At 34.0% G+C, this 23328-nt stretch overlaps 1 protein-coding gene across 1 annotated transcript; it reads right to left on the reverse strand.

Moving 5' to 3' along the window:
* Positions 1-19792: 19792 nt before the first annotated feature.
* Positions 19793-22267, reverse strand: LOC106106585. The gene is made up of 5 exons (XM_013287186.1): positions 22108-22267; positions 21568-21652; positions 20926-21044; positions 20382-20559; positions 19793-19885 (listed from the first exon to the last, which is right to left on the reverse strand). Exons 1-5 carry the CDS (start codon positions 22192-22194, stop codon positions 19809-19811), a joined length of 546 nt encoding a protein of 181 aa, XP_013142640.1. The 5' UTR covers positions 22195-22267; the 3' UTR covers positions 19793-19808.
* Between the last annotated feature and the right edge of the window lie 1061 nt (positions 22268-23328).

Consider the following 23328-nt stretch of genomic DNA (forward strand, 5'->3'; position numbering starts at 1 on the left):
TCGGTCGATAGTTTGATCGTGATCGGATTGTCAAGTAAAACATAAAAATACAGACGAACTAGTAACCTTCTTCTGAGAAGTCTGTTAAAAGTCGCTGTAACGTAAACACCTCCATATATGTTCATACTTATTAAGCGTCCGAGTAACCTATCGGCCGTTTAAAAATAATGACTAACGGCAATTAACGGAACGTACTACTACTATAATTAACTTAAAAATAACAGATCTGTAATTCTACACAAATTGACTTATTCCCAACACGTATTCTCGATGTTAAGAAATCTCTAAATTCAGAAGTTGGCCTTAGGCGATTCCCATTTCAAACGGTCTCCACCCTTGGGACTAATGCGACAAATCGATTGAAAGATAAACTGTGTTCGAGTTCGGTAAACTGAGTGAAATCTGTCATAACTATTGGAACTCGAATTAATTTTAATACGAAGTAAACATCGAGAAAAATCGTAGTAAGGAATTGTAATAAAGTAAGTAGGCACTTTAGTAACTAGCTTTCGCCCGCGGCTTTGTCCGCGTGGAATTAAAAAAAAAACAAAAGCAAGTAGCCAGTGTTCTACACTATCCTCTACAACTGTGCCAAATTTCATAAAGAGCCGTACAGCCGTTTAGGCTACAAACTCTAACCAACATCCATCTATCTAAACTTTCGCATTTACAATATTAGTTACTTTAACATGTGGTTCACTCAAATTCTTCAGCGTTGATTTCTCACACTAAAACTATTCTAAGGAATATCCTTAGCTGCCATTAAACGACTAAGCTATACATTTAAACACAATATTGAACGTTTAATTGAAGTTACTGTAACTTTGTGAAATCAACAGCTTGTTCTAACACGATCTCTGATTACAATAACGTCAAACTTTGTTGATCTCAACTCGTAACAATGGTAAGCAAATAAAACTTTCCGCAAACATTAATGTTTAATAAACATTTAACGTCATAACAAAACACTAGGGTTACACATTTTAGGCTCTTTAGTGCATAGGATAGGGCCCTAAGCATCAATACCGAATTTCCGAGATGGCCGTAGAAATGTGCAGGACGAGCTATATTCGTAGCAAATCGTTAGGGGGTCACAATCGCGTTCCAAATGAAGATCCCGTGGCCCCTCGTTAGTCGGAGACCACCTTTGGGTTTTTAGTTGGTGCAAGCCCAACAGCACTCATCTTTACCCCTATAAAGTTGAGTATGCGTCTAGGCATTTCCTCACGCTAAAAAAAAAGGGTTACACATTTCAAACGAACTTAGAAGGTGCGCACACCTTGAACAAAACTATCGCACAACTGATTAGTTTTTCTTTGATTCCTATGAGCTTATATGGAGGTACACACTACTCGATATTTAGTTGTACTAAACAGTTGAATTGGCTGCGAAACAATCGACAATCGCACAACAATTGTGCGATAGTTTACTCAAAGGTATGCGCCCATTATGATCCAAGATGGGACGTATGCTATTTGAAGATGTTCATAATAATTCTTCTTGGTTACTCATTTTTTGTAAGAATATCAACTTACGAAATGATTCCATTGCTTAATGCTTTCTACTACCAATATAGACAAGTCTTATTTAGTTTCCTATAAATCCTACAGAAATACATATATCCATTGTTTAAACTATTCAGTAAATATTCTTGTTAAAGCATTAAAGATTAATGTGTAGGGCAATAAGTAGACATGTCTTGACAGATGTTGAATAACGGCGGGACGCGGTTGAAAATTTATTGCCGCCATTACCCTACCATGTGCCGCCATTTTGAATCTACTGTTTTGTCGAGTCTATAAACAGCGTATTGCTATAAACTATAATACAATTACAAATGTAATATTGTTTCTTAATTAAGATACTAGAAAACTTTGACTGTATATTTGTACAAGTCAGAGAAAAGCGTAACGAAATTGGTAAAGATTTATTCACTTGTTTCACCAGACACTAAATTATCGTAATTGTTAAGTCTCGGTTTGATTCCTATAAGCTTATATGGAGGTGCGCACACTCGATTTTTAGTTGTGCAATAAACAGTTGAATGGGCTGCGAAACAATCGACAATCGCATAACCGTTGTGCGATAGTTAGTCAAAGGTGTGCCTTCGCTTTTAGGCCACAAGAAACGGCAATAAAATTGATATACACACAAACACACATACATAAAAAAGACACACAATTCTACTAATATTATAAATGCGAAAGTTTAGATGGATAGATGTGTGTTGGAGTTTGTAGCCTAAATGACTGAAAGAATTTCGATGAAATTTGGCTTGTATGCAGAGGATAGTCTGGAAGAACACGTAGGCTACTCACTTTGTTTTTTTAATTCCGCGCGAACGGAGTCGCGAGCGAAAGCTAATGTCGAAAAGTCTTAAAAAGTTTATTAATAACATAATACTTATTTTCTTTTATCTTATTAAAACTCTAAAGATACGTAAGATTTTTGTCGTCTTCTAGTAATCCTTTAGTTGGACAATCTCTTAAACATAATGGCGGACGACGGCGGGTAATGGCCGTCGTAATGTCAGCTGGAGTCGCCATTTGACATCACGACGAGCAAATATCCGCATTTATACTCAACATAGACGAAGGATTTATTTATTGAATAGTCTATTTTTAGTACCTTTTTAATCAGATGTTTTAAGAGTGTAGCCTAAACTACTGAATGGATTTCGGTAAAAGGCAAAATAGAGGATAGTCTGGTATACACACAGGCCACTTGCTTTTGTTCTTTTTTATTCATGCGGACGGATTTGCGGGCAAGATCTAGTTATAAATGTTTATAGCAAGAAGTAGCTATAACAGTATATGTATGGATGTAGAAAGAAAAGTTGCGTCAGGACCCTTTTGCCTTGTCTAGTTCACTGAATTATTTTTAACGCATATTCTACGTTGAGTTTATTGCTATCAGAGTCGTTAATTGTTTGCTAATGGAGAACCTGCATTAAAGTATTTCTTAGTGACAGTGTGTGACTGGTTTGTAATCCTTCTACATTTGTTTCATTGTAATACTAGCTTTCGCCAGCGACTCCGTCCGCGTTGAATTAAATAAAAACAAAAGTGAGTAGCCCATTTGTAATTCCAGACTACCCTCTACATTTAAACCAAATTTGATCAAAATCGGTTGAGCCGTTTAGGTTATAAACAATAACAAACATTCCACCATCCATCCATCCATCCATCCATCCATCTAAACTTTCGCATTTGTAGTATTAGTATGATTGAAGAAATTACCAACTGTTTAAGGGATGACAAAAAAAATTAGAATATACAAAAAGAGAATTTAATATTTTTCTAAACACGTACGAGGTCAGGTTAGGACGCTAGTGCTGTTAAATCCTTAAATAAAACATCAGACGCGAGTGCATAAAATGTCAAATCACATTTTGTAAAACAAAATGTCTCGGAGATTTTCTGCGGCGTCGCATTTGTAAAATGTTAGCTTCAAAAAGTTCCCTTCGTTTACACAGATTTGTGAGATAAGAATAAAAATCTGTCTGGCGTTTTTGTTTCATTAAACGTATAAAAGATTAAAAGAGACAAAACATAACCTATAAAACTTCTTGAATATGTTTATTTAGTAGACATAATTACAAAAATCTAGTAATTAATATAGCTTATTTTGCTTAGTGATAATGTTGCCTTGTAATGGTGAAATAATTATTGGAATGGGTCTTGAAGTTTCGGAGTCTATAAACAATTTAATGTGTCATCTTTATAATGTTACTAAGTCTTATCGGATAAAAAGAATAAATATATATCATATCGCATATAAAACTTAATTCCCCAGAGACTGAACAAAAACAAAGTATTTTTCCAAGTACAAAGAATATTCGAAGAATATATGCTTAAAGAGAGTGGAATCAAATTATAGTTCAGAGTTCCCTCTCCAGAGACGTCTGATTAATGAGTCGAAAACCTCTGACAATAAATCGTCTACAAATTGTTGAACAAAACAAAAATATTTTCTAGATTATTGTCTCGATTGATAATTTAATAATCTTTTTTTAATCCTAACTTAGGATAGGCTTCAGGTTCAGTTGCAACGTATACTGAGAAATGGAATATCCGGGAAACTTCGTATGTAATCTAATTGATTTCAATAAACTTGCTAGCAATGTGTAACTTGAACTTAAAATATCTTAACCAATACTTTTTACTACTGATCGATACCTTTGTACTATAATAAAGAGTTTTGTAAATCATGTGCAAAAAAAAAAATGGAGTGTAAAAAATAAAATGTGATTTTATTTGCAGCAATCAACACGTTATCGGCTATGTTTGCCAAGATAAAAGCAAACATGGGATATTTACTTCCGGACCGGAAGCGAGCCAGTCACACGGAATAGTTTTATTGGATCCCTAAAGCTCATAAGCTCAATCGACTGTTTATAACGTAAGGTTGAAATTTAAAAAGGTTTGGAGCTTTTCTTTTTAAACTGACCTTACGATGTGTAGTGTAACATATTACACTGCGAGCATGCAGTTAGTATATAACGACGAACTAACTTATTTCCTTAAGGTTTTATTCCGTAAGGTTCCTTAAGGTTTCCTTAACCTTAAGGTTTCTCTTCCGATAAAAATTCAGTCAAAATCGAATTACGTCCGAACAAAGTTTACTCTAACACGAAAATCCTTTCAAGGTACAAGTATGAGCAATTTGGTACCTTTTTTAGTTCGAAACTTATTTAGATATTAGACTTATGGATTGGTCCCTTGATGTAAACCTTTGCAAAGGGTTAAGTCGACCCTTTTCAATAAGTCAGAGAACATGTGTGGCATTTTAAGTTTTTAATCAAAAGTAAACATACGTGGGTAGAATTACAAGCTTAGAGAAACTAAATCGAGGGAAATGAATGCGAAAAAAAACAGTCTATTTTTATCAATGCGTTTTCACCCTCGTGTGAAAGTTTACTGATATTCTCACGAGGGTGAAAACGCATTACTAATGATGATTATAAATAGGACAAAAGTGAAAATTCACTGTCTTTGCTACATACTTCTTACGCCAAATTAGAAATAATAATATTATAAATGCAAAAGTGAAAATGGATGGATGTTACTAAGTTATTTACCGCCTAAACCACTGAATGGGTCTCGATAAAATTTGACAGAGATGTAGAGTCTAGAAGAGCACATAGGTTACTTACTTTTTTTAAATTCCAAGCAGACGGAGTCGCTGGCTCAAGTTACAACAGCATGATTCGGACGTCCACTTCGTTGTCAGATTTTGGTAAACAAAAATACTATAATATAAAAATATATAATACAAAAATAAAAAAACATAATAAATACATATTAAGCGAAGTATGTAAATTATATAAAAGTTGATACGAGTCAGAAAGTTTGTAAAGCCGCAATGGGTTCCCTGGAGACAGATTTATCATGGATTACAATACGTAACGAATCATATCTGAATTGTTAATTTGCCCTTTTCTTTTTGTTCACGATATTTATGAAAAGTATCACTGTCAAAATTAAAATACATAAATATTTTACTGTTTGATGTAATGTGAGTATTGAGCTTGCTTTCGCTAAACACTACGCTGAACGTCGAATTTAACAAGGTTCAGTCGTCTAACCTCTCACATTAAGATGTGAGAGCTAGAAGTAAGCTTCTTACTAAAGTTATAAATGCAAAAGTCTAGATTTGTTGAAGTTTGTTATAGTTTGTAGCAAAACGGATGAACGGATCATAATGAAATTTGTCATAGATGTAGAGGATAGTCTGGAAGAACACATAGGCATACTTTCGTCTTTTTTAATTCCACGGGGAGGGAGTAGGTGAAAGCGAGTAGGTAATACATTTATGTATAAGAGTACATAATGGCACACCCACGTGGCCTACTTCCCAGACAATATATCACAGCCTAATTAATCGCAATTTATCGCGTATAAGTTACAGCAGCGTAAGTTTGCTTGTTTCAGTATTATGATGGATCATTTTTATACTCTATGAGAGAAAACAGAGCTTTTATCCAGTTTTATTCAGTTTTATTGGATCTAGTTAGGGATCAAATTAACAATTGATTCGGTTATTTTAATATATATGTTTCTGTAGCAATACTGTCATAGTAATATTATTTTTTAACAGTGGTAGTGCCCGCTTTAACATCTTAGCACGAATGGGCCGGCACGCCCGGTGTAATACCATGACCACACAGAAGACAGGCGTGAAATGGAAGCAATTCCGTGTTTCGTCTGATGAGTGTGGTGCCGGAAGCTTAATTTAAGCCCCCTTTCTCTTTACCACCCTTTTCTTATAAGGAGAGGTTGGGAAGAGGAAGTGGATTTGACGGTGGAGGAGATGCATAGGAAGGGGAAATATCCTCTTTATATGCGTCTCCTCCTCCATCGGATAAGGGTAGGCAACGCATCTGCAATGTCGCTTTGCCATTTTGGCGGATTCAGGTGGCCGCTTGCTCGTTTGCCACCTTGTGTTAAAAAAAAAAAATTATTAATGCGAAAGTTTAGATGGATGGATGTATGTAAGAGCTTGTAGCCTTAACGGCTGAATGGATGTCGATGAAATTTGGTATAGATGTAGAGCATAGTCCAGAAGAACACATAGGCTACTTCTTTTTTTTTAATTCGACGCGGACGGAGTCTCAGGCAAAAGATAGTTTGAATATAAAACCAAAATAGACTAAAGTACAGTAGCCAAATTGAACAGACAAAGTTAACAATGCTTTAAATAATTATTTAAATTAGGCATAATTGTCATAAAATGGGCACATAGTCATCAATTTTTTAGAATTTTCAAGGGCATGGCACAAAAATGGTCGGGACCCTAATCTAGAGTCTATTGTAGGTAATTATCACACAATAACTTTGAAATTTATTTGAGTTGACAATTTCTCGAGGGTCGTTAAATTGTAATTAATTAATCTGATCTCGTGCACGGCGGTAGTTCGTGAGATTTTACTAATTAACATTTTGATCTTTATTAACATTATTCTAACTTTGCCTTTACTTAGCTATATAAAACTGGCATGCAAATTATTGTTTTAAAATCTTTACTAATATAATAAATCGTAAACGCACACTTTGTGGCGTAGGATGTCAGCAATCACTGCATATTTTTGAATAACTCTTTCTTTAACAAAAAGCCCTACACTTACGACACGCTTTAGGCTATACAGGGTGATTCTTAACGGATGGATCAACGGTTTTGTGGAATAGAGGAGCTCAATAGCTATCATTTAAACGCAAAGTATGTTGCCCGTTTTTATAGTTTTAAAGTTTTTTTAATTTTTTGTAAAAAAATCGAAAAAATCAGATGTCCGACTTAAATTTGTCCGTTGATCCGTCCGATCGTCACTGGCATGTAAATTAGAGATTTCTTAATCATATTATGAAAAGTTTGGATGGATGTATGTTTGTCATTACGTATCTCGATGTAATACAAAATATATTTTAAATGATTCTTCAGTTTGTTTATTGTTATAATTAATTCGTTTTCGTCGTTTGATACTCGTATAAAAACTGTAATCTGAATAAAGAAGGCCAACCCTTATCAAAGGAAATTTTCACGAAACGCCGAGCATCCGTCATGATATGAAATGTGGATTACTTTATGTATATTGTTACGAAAACAAGAATTGTGTTTAAAAAGAGAATGTCCTTTATTTGCATTTGTGTTTAAGATACTGAGGGATCCCATGCTTTGTGTAATTTGGCAATAAAAATAGTAAGAGAGGGCGCTTTGACTAAACTATTGATTAATTGTTGTGCGATTGTCATTTGTTTCGCAATGAATTCAACTGTTTAGTTGCACAAGTAAAAAATGTGTAGTGTGCGCACCTCCATATCTATACTCTAAACTATTATAATAAAGCGTAAACACACACTTCTGTGTTGCCTAAGATCTCAGCAATAATAGCATATTTTTGAATAATTCTTTTTTCGATAAAAAGGCCTACACTTACGTCACGCTTCAGGCTATATATTTTCACGCTATTAAATTTAATGGGTAAATAAATTGAATAATAATCCTAATGTGGGAAAGAGACCATAAGTTGCTGCCAACATGAAGGAAACAAGATTGCCATGGATTGTCATCATGTCATGTCATTTTGACATTTGCAATTGATAATTTGACAAATGTAAACGATAAAATAAAGTTTTTATAATTACTTGCGGATGAAACCGCATGGGAACAGCTAGTAAGATGGTTTATATACCATAAATGCTAATGTGTGTTTTGTTTGAACCTTTTAATGTATCTTTGCTTATCGTAACAAAATGCTTGTAAAAACATTCAAGAAGTTTATCAAACAATGTCCTTGTTGTACAAGTGGTACAAGTTCCAAACTGCGGGAACTTCAAGTTGAACTAATCTCGCGAATTGCATTACTTCAAGAATACTTCCTTGTAAATATTAAAGTCTATAAATTGTGTTGTTTCAAACAACGTTACAATGTTATGCAATTTGTAAACATATTTATAAAAATAAAATATAAATATTATACAGAGTGTATAATATGGATTTTATATTAAAAGGTGGCAAACGAGCAAACAAATGGCGAAGCTGCTGGCCAGACATCCGCAGTTCCAGATGCGTTGCCTCCTCTTAGTCGACGGAGGAGATGCACATAAAAAACGTATTTCCCCTATGCGTCTCTTCCATCGCCAAACCCACTTCTCCTTCCCATCTTCTTCTGTTAAGTAAAGACTGGAAAGGGAAAGGGACGAAAATTAGGTTATTAAATGTAATGTTACTACATCTTAATCCATGATGCCTTTTGGAGTCCAGAAAAAGTTATATTGGATCATATTATCCCGGAAAGTCTATATTGTCATGCAAACCAATACAAGTACTATATAACCGGCCAGTTATCTATCTATACTATTATAATAAAGCGTAAACACACACTACTTTGTGGAGTAGGATTTCAGCAATCACAGCATATTTTCGAATAACTCTTTTTTTAATAAAGAGCCCTACACTTACGTCACGTTTTAGGCTATACGCCATTGAACTTAATGGGTAAACATTTTGGATAAAAACCCTAATGTGGGAAAGACACCATAAGTTGCTGCCAACATCAAGGAAGCAAGATTGCCATAGTCAAGTATTTGGTGTTTTGACATTTGCAATTGATAATTTGACAAATGTAATCAATAAAAGTTTTTACAATTTCATGCGGATGAAGCCGCACGGGAACGGCTAGTATCTAAATTTTTATTTTCGTTTGCTGACGTAATTTCTAAAATCTGTTCCAGGGAATTTGTGATTTCACTACATATCTTAGTCTGTTTGTACAACATCTTCCACCTGTCGCTTCGAGAATAGTTAATCTGAGACTTCCAGAGTTAATTCGTGTCAACACCAAGTTTCAATTAGATTGCGCAAACTTACGTCGTGTGAGATTAAAGTCGTGCTAGGATTTACTATTACTATACTATACTGTATCCGGTTTTACTCGGGGTAATTAATTTTACACTTTAATAATAATGTCGTTAGCAGCAGCATAAAACTTTTTCAAACATCAATTGACCAAACTCTACTTCAAAACATTGTCATCTCACTTTTTTCAAAAGGAATTAGAGAGACATCAAAAAGTCATAGATTCAAATATCAGTTCCATTTTCAAATTATTTTATTCTTATTAATTTGAAACTGGCCAATTATAAAATGTCTCTCGAATAACAAAAAAAATCGAATGTTCTATTTTTAAATTCTTTTTGAATTTAGCTGCCAGTTTTAGTCATATGAGTATGTTCTGTTTAACAATGGAAGGATTACAAAATACGCTAATACTTTTAAAGTACCCTCAGAATATACCCGGAAAAGAGAAAGTATTCGAAAAGCTGAAATACAGATTATCTGCATTTTAGAAAATAATAATTGACATAAATCTTATATCTTGGTAGTCGAAATTGACGTATAAATTCCTTTCATTAAGAATTTTAAAATAATGCCACTTTAATTTCGCTTTTACAATAAATTCCACAACAAATTGTAATTACTAAACTAAAATATTCATAGACTGGGAATGAGAGACGTTAAGTTTATTTACATTGAAGACATCCCTTAACCACCAGAAATAGGTCGGAGTTAAGCAGAATAAAAATTACTTAATTCATTTTTTTACGCTGCTTTCTTAATAAAGTATTCTTTATATGATTATTTAGTTAGTAATTACTAAGGCCTAGAATAATAAACGACATAATTAGTTTTGTTAAATGGTTACTTAAACAATCCATGTAGATTGTTCACTCTGAGTACGCTATTAGGATATCTTTACTAACCCATTTCCTTGATAAAAGTAAAATGTATTTTTTAATATTTATTTAACTGTTGCTCCTGACTTCGTCCGCGTCAAATTAAAAAGTAATAAAAAAGTATCGCCTATGTTACTCACAGATAAATTACCTTTCTAACGGTGAAAGAAATTTTAAAATCGGTCCAGTAGTTATTTCAACTCAAAAATACAAGAAGAGGTTGGGAAGAGGAAGTGGATTTAACGGTGGAGGAGATGCATAGGAAGGGGAAATATCCTCTCTATGTGCATTTCCTCCTCCGTCGTATAAGGGTAGGCAACGCATCTGCAATTGCGGATGTCTATGGGCAGCGATCGCTTCGCCATTTTGGCGGTTTCAGGTGGCCGCTTGCTCGTTTGCCGCCTTATGTTATAAAAAAAAAACTTACAGAAATCCAAAAATACAAATCTTTCCTCTTTATAATATTAGTATATTTTTTAAATGTAGTTATTTAGTTGAACATATAACCGTGCAATTGAGATTGTCTTTTATTTCTTTTTACTTCTATCATCAAAAGTTTTACGCAATTTCCGTCCCTACAATGGCAGCACTGAGCAAAGTTTTGACGGACCCAAACATTTTCTTTTGTAGACTCTGAGATAAAGTTTACTCGCCCCATTAAACAGACCATAGACGATATCAAAAAGATATGGACCATTAAAGTGGAAAGGATATCTATTTCTTTTATATTTGTAATTGTTTGAAAGTTTATTGTTAGAACTTTTATCTGATGAAATACATAAAAAAGAACCTATTTAAGTTATTATACTTATATAAACGAGCAGTGCACCGATTAAAATTATTTGGACCGATATTATGGTAACCACCAGAGTAACCAAATAAGAGGCTTTATTAATCCTCGATACACTAAGCTATAAACTCGTAAGTATTAAAAAAGCTGAATAGATATGTCGTTTCAGGCGACTTTAGCGGTCAAAAGGTTACCTACACCTACCACTACAAAACACATCTTACTGTTATAAATACGACCGTTTAGATGGATGTTTGTTAAAGTTTGTAGCCTAAACTACTGAACAGATTTCGATGAATTTGCACAGATGTAGGGCAAAGTCTGGAAAAACACAAAGGGTTCTTTTGTTTCATTCTTAATTTCACGGGGATTAATTCGAGGGCGAAAGCTAGACTTTAATAATAAATTTCATTTTATAAACTAAACAATTAGAAAATAAAATACTTTGAAGCAAATATTTTACGCTAAAAGCACCCTGTAACAGTCTGGTGCACACCTGCGTTGTTATAAAAATAAACGATAACATTTAAACTCTTAAGCCTTTGTTTAAGCTTTCAGTATCGATTTTACTTGTCTAGACATTTAGCTGTGAGTTTAGACTGCTGAAAACATGTCTTATATCTCTATAACAGTGGTAGTGCCCGCTTTAACATGTTAGCAGTGCAGGGCCGGCACGCCCCCAGTAATACCACGACCACACAGAAGACAGGCGTGAAAAGCAATTCCTTGTTTCGTCTGATGAGTGTGGTGTGGGGCCTAATTTAAGTCCCTTTCCCTTTAACACCCTTTTCTAATAAGGAGAGAATGGGAAGAGGAAGTAGATTTGACGGTGGAGGAGATGCATAGGAAGGGGAAGTATCCTCTTTATGTGCGTCTCTTCTGTCGGATAAGGGTAGGCAACACATCTGCAATTGCGGATATCTATGGGCAGCGGTCGCTTCGCTATTTTGACGGATTCAGGTGGCCGCTTGCTCGTTTGCCACCTTATATTATAAAAAAAATGGAATATAAATACGGGACTATTGTGTTCAGTTCATAGCACTAACAATTTAGTTGGATAAAAATGTCATCATTAACCTGCCCTTGTCCCTATGGAGGGTCGGCACAATATGTACTGCTCTTAAGCATATCCTCGTTCACATAATCCAATGTTACTTTCCTCTATCTTTCTCTAAGTTTGTAGCCCATATTTAATCTTAATACATGTTTATGTGATCATATCGTCGTATAACATGTCCATACCAAGCTAACCTTTTGCGTCTGAATTTCTCTATCACTGGTGTTACTTTCAGACAACCTCTACTCTATTTGGATAAAAATCAATCATTAAATATTGTAATACTTGGAGCGAAAACTTTGTAACCTCATTTAATGAAACTTCGCGAGACGATAAGTGTAAAATTTGACACAAGTTAAAACACATAATCTTATTTTTAAAGCTAAAATAAAAAAAAAACTCAATCATAGTAAAATTTCGAAAGGCAAGTATTAACTACTGTTATAAATTTTATCTTTTCATATTATACGCCTTCACAACTTAACTACTTAAGTCAGTCTTAAGTGAATTCTATAAAAGTTAAGCAGAACACCTGTTGGTCGACGTAATTTATGTATAACTTGTACGCGGCGTCCAATTTCAAACTACAACAAAAGTTTAAGCCGTAACAGATTGTTGCTTCGGTTGTGTTGGTTTTGTAATATCAGAGATTATCTGAAAATCTGTAAACTCCATAAAATAATTCGGTATTACCGTATTGCTTATTATTTACAAATGTACACCAAAAAAACCTTTATTTGATATAATGATTGCTATTATCTTTGAAACGGCTCGGTCGCTTTGACCAGACTTTCCCTGATAGGTAGCTGACATAGACCGGTTACTTTTTTTATCTCAATATTGCGCGGACGAAGCAACAGCTAGTTTCTTATAAATACAAAAAAAAATGTGTTGTAATCCGATTAGATTGAAGAGTTTTAAAAGTATTCAAAACTTATTTTTTAATTAACAAGGATAAGTATAAATAAAATTCGGAACGTTGTCAAAAGTTGAAAAACAAATTTTAATAAAAATATTTGGATAACCATTTAAAGTAAAAGGACTCAAATGAAATTGATTGTTGTAAAAAGTAGTGTTTAAAAAAATGACACAAAAAATTCTATTTAAAACAAAAGTAGAGACAAAATATGCTTTCCTACAGTTCTTTGTACGCTGAAAACTCACATCTAACTAATATAACTAAATGCGTTTAGATGGATGGAATCTTACTAGCATGTTTGTTAGAGTTTGTAGCCTAAATTGCTGAACGGATTTCAATTCAATTTCGCATAGATGTAGAGGATAGTCTGAAAGAACACATGGGCTACTCACTTTTGTTTTTTTTCTACACGGACGGAGTCGTGGGCGAAAGCTAGCTTATAGAATAAAATGAAGCTAAATATATAATAAAAGTCGGAATAATAAAGTATAAAAACCCACAATTCCTGGTTCATTTAATATTCAACATGCAATTAATTAGTTAATAAGAAACGTAAAGTAAGAAATTTCATTAGGTGCCGTACAGCGGCACGCTTGATTACTACTTTAACAAACTTACTTAGAACATGAAGTCATTAAAGATATTATTTCTTGTTAACTTATCTATACTTTTATAATAAAACGTAAACATACACTTCTTTGTTATGTAGTGTCAGAAGTCACAGCATATTTTTGCAAAAGAACTACATTTACGACATGCTATAGGGTATATTTTCACTCTATTTTAGATGTGAATAAATTGGAAAAATATATCCTGCAGGAAAGGAACGGAAAACAAACGAAAGGAAATAGCACATGTGTTCTTCCAGACTATACTCTACATCTATGCAAATTTCATCGAGATCTTAGCCGGTTAGGCTACAAACTCTAAAAAACATCCATTCATTCAAACTTTCGCATTTATAATATTAATAAGACATACATACTTAAATTTTATAACTCGTAGAACTTCAATAAAATGTCATCATGAATAAAACACAATTAATTTCATAGTATAGTTAATGTATTCGATTCACGTTCTTGTAAAGATTTTCTTCAACCCAATTACAGCTTCAAATATACGTTTTCCGCACAATCTTCACTTCACTACGAGAATACTAAGTCTTACTCGACGTTTCTCTTCACGTACCAAGTTAATAGCGTAAATTATGATGCATGTTTATATTATTGTTCAATTGGTAAACGGATACTTATAATAAAGCGTAAACACGTACTTTTTTATGTACTAGCTTTCGCTCGCGACTCCGTTCGCGCGGAATTAAAAAAAACACATGTGAGTAGCCTATGTGTTCTTCCAGAGTATTCTCTACATCTATGCTAAATTTTATCGAAATCCGTTCAGCCGTTTAGGATACAAACTCTAACAAACATCCTTCTATCCATCCATCTAAACAAACGCATTTATAATATTAGTAAGGAGTAAGATTAGTAAGACGTCAGCAATGACAGAATGTTTTTGACTAAAAAAGACCCCTTTTGACCTACACATTTTCGCGTGTTTAAATATAGGGATGAGCAAATTGGAAAAATAGGTCCACAAGTACAGCATAAAAGCAAAGTTGCTATCGTCACCTAAGTTATTGAGTTCTAAGTGTAACATTAAGTAAAAAACAAAAAAAAGGTTTTTTAATGCGGATGAAGCCTGACAGGAAGACCTAGTATTACATATTGCAGTTTGGTGCTGTTTTAAATTTAAGTTAATAAAACTAAACAGCATCCAAGGGTTGGTAGAGACCAAAGAAATCCATTTGACGTGATCGTAGCATACCACTTAATATTTTTTTATACAATAAGGTGGCAAACGAGCAAGTGGCCACCTACATCCGCTCATAGACATCCGCAATTGCAGATGCGTTGCCTACCTTAAATCAACGGAGGAGGAGACGCACATAAAGAGGATATTTCCCCTTCCTATGCGTCCCCACCACCGTCAAATCCAGTTTCCCATCCAATCCTTCTCTTATAAGGAAAAGGTGGGACGGGAAAGGGACTAAAATTAGGCCTTAAATAATATTCTTTAGACAAATAACTGTCGATTTCCACTACCCTTATAATATGTGTTTTGTTTGTTTCGGCAGTAGGAAAGTCAAGGGAATTTACGTTTTAACATCCAATATTCAACAATAGTAATCGGTTAGAAAGTTTTCTAAACTTATTTGAACTTGTAATGGACGGACAAGGAACAGCCATTAGTATTTGAAATAATAGCTCACATAAAAATGAAGATATTTTACGAATATTTAATGTAAAAAAAACTCTTAGATTTAACTTTATAATAAAACTTTTAAAGGCTTAAATACAGTTCTTGATAACTGAAATCTTTAGAGATTTGGGGTTTGTTAAATTTCTTCTTGAAGCTCTTAAATTCTTATATTATAATACAGCAAAATATTATTCATTTTATAACTAGTTACCTAAAGCCTATAACACACCTTCTAATTCAACTGAATATTCGGATTGTTCTATCAATTCGTACATCTTTCTACCTTATTCTACTCCCGGAGGCTCCGCACAGTCCTCTAAATAACTCTATCATCCGTCATCTCAGTCATCATTCCCTACTTGATCGTGTCACCTTTCACGCAATCCATCCTTTTTTCTAGTTCTACCTCTACCGGTGTACCCCTCCAAACTTCGTGTATTAATTCGTAAAGAGTACTGTATTCTTTGACTATTAAACTTTTAATTTAGGGCCTGTGCCACCACTGGCTGATAGAGGCTCAGATACCTTATGACGTCGCTGTCAGATAAGGGAATAAAATCCGACATTTCCATCACATGTTTTCGTTCGATTGTTATCAGACAATTTAAAATTTGATGGGACAGGCCCTTAGACATTTAAAGAACGTTACATTTTAATCATTAATTAGTTTAAAAGTGTAGTTTCGTTCTATAATTTCAAGTGGTAAAGTTAACTCTCAGAATAGATAATAAACGTGTTAAATAAATAAAATAAAAAAAAAATAAAACTATTATAAAAATATTTAACAAGTTTCGGCGAGTAATAATTAACTTTTGTTCGCGGTCACGTCGCGCCTCGCCCTGAAGAAGGACCCCCGAAGGGTCTGAAACCAGTCGGTAACGTCACCGGAGAATAAAAGCGTGAGTTGATCCGTTCTCAATTAAGTCTCGCTTAAAGTGACGTCATTTTAAGCTATCTGAGCCTCTATCAGCGAGTAGTGGGACAGTCTCAGAGATGTGACTTAAAAGGAATGTACGAATATTACAATCCGTTTTACTCGTCTTAGTTAACAGTAAGATAAGGGAGGTTAACTATAAATTGATGCTTTACAAATGGCTGTGGAAACGCCATTTCAGAGTCAAAGCTCTGATGTTTCTATTTAACTGTTAATGTATTCTATTTGCTCACTGAAGAGAGTTAACTTGTAATAAACAATTCATATAAAATTATCTCAACTGAGTAAAGCGACATCTATCGCACTAATCCGCACTAACAATGATATATTAATATTTTCTGAATTCATCTATACTTATTATCTGTACTATAGTTTGTCTAAATAATTTAGATTAGTTTGACAATTCAGTTCAAATTTAGTAGGAATGGTTGTGTAAAATCAGTAATGAATCTTATCGTTTTTCGATTTTTATTCTTATAGAAGTTGGAATCGATAGATCCATAGTTATAACTTATGAAAAATAAATGTTTATTACTATTACAGCCGTACGTAATCGAATTGGATTTCGCTATTATTTCTGTCATCGCTAAATTCTCTACACTATAATCAATACTAGAATTGTCCTCTAAATTTGTTAATAAGAAAATAATAATTTTAGTTGAGTTCGATAATTAGTTAAACCGAACATCGATAGTTCATAATTGTTCGCTGCGTGTTTATTTCGTCACTACGATACCTGTATATTAAGTATGGCATTTGCCTTCATACAAATTGAATTCGATACTTCATATGCGTCATTTATCAAGCTAATCTATCGTATTTAGAGAAACTATAATATAACTATATTAAAAAGCTAAGATTTGTCTGTTTGTATGTAACTAATAAACTCAAATCCTATACTGAAGTGATTACAAAAAAATGCCATTAGATAGTTATTGCTCGTGACTTCATCCGCAAGCAATTGAATAAACAAAAGTAAGGAGTCCCTGTTCTTTCAAACTCTCTACATCTATGTCAAATCATCGAGATCTGCAAGCCGCCTAGAAAGCAAAGATTAACAAACATCCATCCATCTAAACTTTCACATTAATAGCGGGCGCATATCTTTGACTAAACTAACACAATAGTTGTGCGATTGTCGATTGTTTCGCAGCCATTCAACTGTTTAGTTGCACAACTAAAAATCGAGTAGTGTCCCATAGTGCCCCATATAAGCTTATAGGAATCAAAGCGCGACAGTATAAGATGTGCGCGCTTTTATAATAGTGGGGTAAATACACTAATACTATCGTCTAAACATAAGCTTCTGTATTCCAAGTCTGTAATCCTAGCTTGCATGTTCGAGCTACAGATAACTACAAAGCTGCTTCGTGCAAGACATCCAATAATTTAAGCTACGTATTTACACTTCGTAAATAGTTTGCAACGAAATTGTGTACAAGATTCTTAGATTTTCAAGAATTCCAGTGTCAATACTGTTCGACTAGATCATTTTTTATCTACTCGCTGCGTGAAAAAAAAAACAAATAATCTAAACTAATCTAGCCTGTATTCATTGGTAACGTAGCTTTAAAATGGTGAAAAAAATTTTGAAATCGGTTCAGTTTTTGAGTTATTTCAATACAAAAATACAAATCTGTCCTCTTTATAATATAACCTATAGATACACATTTCTTTTTTATATTAGTTTAGCAGGCGATAAAATGGGAAAACATGGTCTCGTTGGAAACGAACCAAACCTACATGACAATAGCAGTAAAGAAGCAAGCAATGTGACAAACTTTTCAAACATTAACTTTTATTTTTCACCAGATTTAACGTATATTAATCACAATTTGTAATTATCTTTTAGTTGGTTATTGTAATTGTTAATCTCTTGTTTTTCAATAAAATTATTTTCAATTTTTTCAACATGCAGAAAAAAATATAAATCAAATACTGAAATATTCAATTAAATAATTTAAAGAAACGTCTCTACAAGTAACGAGCTTTAAAAGTGTTAACTTTCAAATTAAGTTCCTTCGATTTACATTACTGAAAGAAAATTCTAAGTGCAAGCTAAGTTAACTTGAAAGTTTATTAAAGTAGACTCAGGAGCGTCTTTGTCGTTAAGTCAGTTTGCGACTGTAACTTAGCATACAATCGATAAACGCAAGGATAGAATACTTAAGTTATACTTATGCTAGTGTTTGTTAACTAGTTCCTAGAGTATTCTTTGATAAGTGTCAATTTATTCAAGGGTATCCCTAAATTTTAAGTAAAATTATAACCTAAGGCGTTACTTAAACGTTACTGAAATGAAATGTTTACTAGAGGCGCAAAACTTAACGGATGACGATTGAAGTGTGATGTAATATATGAAGAACAAACAAGAGAATAAATAAGAACAAAGAAAAGAATGTTATAAATGCAAAAAATTAGATGGATGTTTGTTAGAGTTTGTAGCCTAAACTGCTGAACGGATTTCGATAAAATTTGCCATAGTTATAGAGAATAGTCTGGAAGAACACATAGGCTTACTTTTGGTTGTTTAAACCCGGAAGGAATCCCGACCGAAAGTAATACATAACACTTGTGTATGTACGTTCCGTGTGAAGTTGGGCCCCTTGTAATTGTGTAAAAACGTTCTATAATATATTAAATCTATTGTAATAGTGATATGACCTTGTAAATAGTATTTCTCGATAGTCTCCGAGCACTCTTAACCCAGATACATTTCAAAGGCACTGATTATAAGTTTCCGCCTCGTATATTGCTATTTCGCAGTTCTGTATTCATTTTAATGAACCGCTTTGATATTATCATTTGAAATTATAATTATGTCAATTAACTCTTTATCATGTGAATGGAAACATTTACTAGTGTATCTAATGTGTAATATAACTTTTAAAATGGTTTAAGTTACTTAATTTATAAAAAATACATTTTACTGATATTTGTAGATGCAAAAGTATCTATTTACATATATAAGTATAATACATTTTTTTTATAACATAAGGTGGCAAACGAGCAAGCGGCCACCTAAAACCGCCAAAATGGCAAAGCGACCGCTGCCCATAGACATCCGCAATTGCAGATGCGTTGCCTACCCTTATACGACGGAGGAGAAGACGCACATAAAGAGGTTATTTCCCCTTCCTATGCATCTCCTCCACCGTCAAATACACTTCCTCTTTCCAACCTCTCCTTATAAGAAAAGAGTGGTAAAGAGAAAGGGACTTAAAAACCAGATTACGGGAAGATGATGTATTTGCGTTACTGATAACAAAAATCGCATTTAAAAATTTTTGTCTGTCTGTCCGCAAACCGTGTTTGTTCCGGGTAATCTCCGAAACGGCTGGGGCGATTTCAACTGCACTTTCACTAAAGGGTAGCTGACATAAACAGGCATATTATAGGCTACTTTTTTAAATTTCGCGCTGTCAAAATGGCGTAACGCGTTGTACAAATTTCGCTAACGAAGTTTGTGGGCGACATCTCTTTAATTTTAAGAATGAAAACTAAACTAGACAATATACCTTGTATTTACTTCTTATAAAGTAAGGTAAAGAAACATTTACTAATTAATTTTAAGATTTAGGACAATGGAAAATAATAATATTTTTAGAGGACTTTTAATTATTACTGTCTTCGGTTACATTTTTCTTTTCTTCCACATAACTGTGCGCGACGAATCCGTAATACAACCACACTGAAAATAATTATAATATTTACCTATTATAGACCGAACATGACTTTAGAATTATCCCTATGTCTCCCCTTTTTACAGAAAAACATATCTGCGAAGAAATTCAAAAATATGTTTAAAGTCAACCCACTGTGCAGCGTGGTTGACTATGCCCTAGTCACTCGTAACTTAGGGTACGCGAGGTCTCTTAGTAATATAGTGAGCTGATGATACCTAAAATTGGGTCGACTACCCTAACTTAGTTCTCTCTTAAAAAATGACTAAGTTTAGTACAGAAATTAATCCACAAGACAAGCGAATCCTGTGACACTTGACAGGGGGCGCTTGTGTTGTACTGCAATTTAGTTCAACTACTCAACTGGTTTATATCCACCTTAGAAGTCCACTGAATACTTCATCATCAATACGTCCGAACTTAGAAGCTCGGGGCTTGCACTTAACACACTCATTTAATACGTATTATCTACATTCTCCAAGTCGAAAACCCATAGTAACTTACAAGTGAAAAATAACAGCAATAATATGAACAGCAAGGAGGCTGAAATCCAATCCATAGAGCTGAACAAACAGGCATCCTCCATTATACAGACCATCGCCAGTCCTCCGAGAATAGAATACCCGAACGCTACATTCAGAAATGTACCCCAAACAAATGTCAGCAGTAACGATTCGTTATCCTGGAATTAAAGCAATAAAAACTAATTAAAACAGGATTTAATACACACTTAATGCCGCTCTTATCGCTATCGTACTGTCAAAATCAAAGAGCCTAATATGAACATTTTTGAGAATGTATATCGTACGAAAAAATTACATGTACTTTACCGCTGTACAAATCTTATAGATCAACTTTACAGATTCTCGCAAATTTTCCAGCTAGCCCCCACCTCAGTTGTTTAGGTTACATAAGCTTACAATCGAATTTACAAATATATATAAAAAAACGTAAAAATATGTGACAAACATGACTCGTCTGTGTAAAAAGTTGCTAATTGTAAAATGACAATAAGTGATAAAGATTTACATTTAAAAATAATAATTACCCAAAATGTTGCAATAAGTAAAATGACACCCAAAAATATGTACACAAAGAATATTAAAGTAAATCCATAAGTAATAGAAGTGTCAAGGTTTGTTAGTACATGGTTCGCACCCGTTGACCCTGAAAACAAATTAAAAATAACATCAACACTTGCCCTTATCCCTTACGGAGGGTCGGCTCAGTATGTGCTGCTCTTCCATACATCTCTATCAGCCGTCATATCTGAATCCACTCCTTTCTTAAGCATATCCTTTTTCACACAATCCATCCATACTTTCTTCGGTCTTCCTCTTCCTTTGTAGCCATCCACATTCATTCTTAACACTTTCGTCTCGTCGCATAATATGTCCATACCACTCTAATCTTTTGCTTAAATATCATCAAACAATAAAAACAAAACAACAAAATAAATTCAGTCATTTATTTTTCGTATTTAGTAGCTTTCACCTGCGACTCCGTCCGCGTGAAATAAAAAAAACAAAAGTGAGCCTATGTGATCTTCCAGACTATCCTCTACATCTATATACCAAATTTCATTGAAATCCGTTCAACCGTTAAGTCTACAAACTCTAACAAAAACCCATTCATCCATACATCTAAACTTTCGCATTTATAATATTAGTAAGAGTAAGATTCATCATACGAAGTGATTCTGTGAAATTCTTTGCTTGCAAATAATCCATGTTCGTTTGTACTTCTATTATAGACAAGCCTAATACTCCAGTTACCTGAAAACATTCAGAGACGTTTAATAATTGCTTAGTCCATTCACAATAGCGTTCTTATGACAGCGCTTTTAAAACGTAACGCTTTTTTATTGCATTTTAAGGGCTAAACAAATGAAACAGAGATTTTACATGTTAAGCGACAGCGTTAAAAAAACGCCCGTGCAAATTTTAGAAAGTGATTCAGTCCTTTCTTTTAGAGCAGTGCTCGTAAGTATATACTTTAGATGGTCAATGGAAGACCAACAATTGTACGATGGCAGGAAAAAACCAGTTACAAGAAGAAAGAAGTAATGGGTTGACTGCTAGAGTAATTTTAAACGGGATTTATGATAAATGATGTTTGTACTAGTCTAGTGATTCCCAACCTATTGGAAATCTTTGTCTTCTATTTGTTAAGGGACTGAACCAGAAAGAGTATTAAATATCAACATAATAAATTATAAAATTTCACTAACAATACTTTGTATGCTTATAAAAAGCATTCCAAGTTGTAATGAAATAAATCCACAATATTTCCTAAAAAACGGTACAGTCTCACACATAGTCAATTTTTCTTTCTAAATATTAAATGAAATACAATAAAGTGAGTTACAAAATAAATTTGACAGAATTACAATTTTGACAGCTGACAAGATAATTGTTATATTTTTAATTTCTATTTAAGGTATTTAAACATTGACGTTACGCCAGGAAACTCAGAGTGTAAATATGATTCTTTGGTAATTGCAAAGATTATCTAACATTAATTTAAACAAAATTGTACCAATTTATATAGTCGAAAGAAACAATAGTAAAATGGCGGATTCTCGAAATTCAGTGTTAGTTAACGGAACGCTTATACAGACCTCTTTAAATAGGCTATAGACATGGTATTTTATATTAGTACGACCACACAAAAGTCTGGCGTGAAATGGAAGCAATTCCGTGTTTCGTCTGACGAGTGTGGTGCCGGGAGCCTAATTTAAGTCCCTTTCTCTTTACCACCTTTTTCTTAAAAGTAGAGGATGGGAAGGGGAAGTGGATTTGACGGTGGAGGAGATGCATAGGAAGGGGCAATATCCTCTTTATGTGCGTCTCCTCCTCCGACGGATAAGGGTAGGCAACGCATCTGCGATCGCGGATGGGCAGCAGTCGCTTCGCCATTTTGGCGGCTTCAGGTGGCCGCTTCCTCATTTGCCACCTTATGTTATAAAAAAAAAAGCTAATACCTAGCAATTTATAGAGATCGGTATTAGTATGAAATATATTAGTTACTTAAGAGTGTGCGCACACCTTTGAAAAAACTATCGCTCAACTATTTAGTCGCCCTTTCATTCCTATATATAGAGGTGTGTTACTCAATTTTCAGTTGTGCAACCTAACAGTTGAATGGGCTGAGAAACAATCGACAATCGCACAACAGTGTGCGATTTAATTTAAGGTGTGCGCCCGCTCTAAAGCTGAGAGCGTCAGGCTTGTTCATTTGTTTTACTGTCAAGATGTCTTGACAGATAAGTACTGCGGTGGAATATGTGTGACATTTTGATATTACAATTCGCCAAGTTAACACGCTACTCTGAGGTACCATTAGAGCGCGTGCACATCTGAAAAATTGGTCTCGCTTTGATTCCCATGAGCTTATATGAAGGTGCGCTTAATACACGATTTTTAGTTGTGCAACTAAACAGTTGAATGGG

Source organism: Papilio polytes, unplaced genomic scaffold, assembly GCF_000836215.1.
Source record: "Papilio polytes unplaced genomic scaffold, Ppol_1.0 DF822178.1, whole genome shotgun sequence".
NCBI classification, from domain to species: Eukaryota; Metazoa; Arthropoda; class Insecta; order Lepidoptera; family Papilionidae; genus Papilio; species Papilio polytes.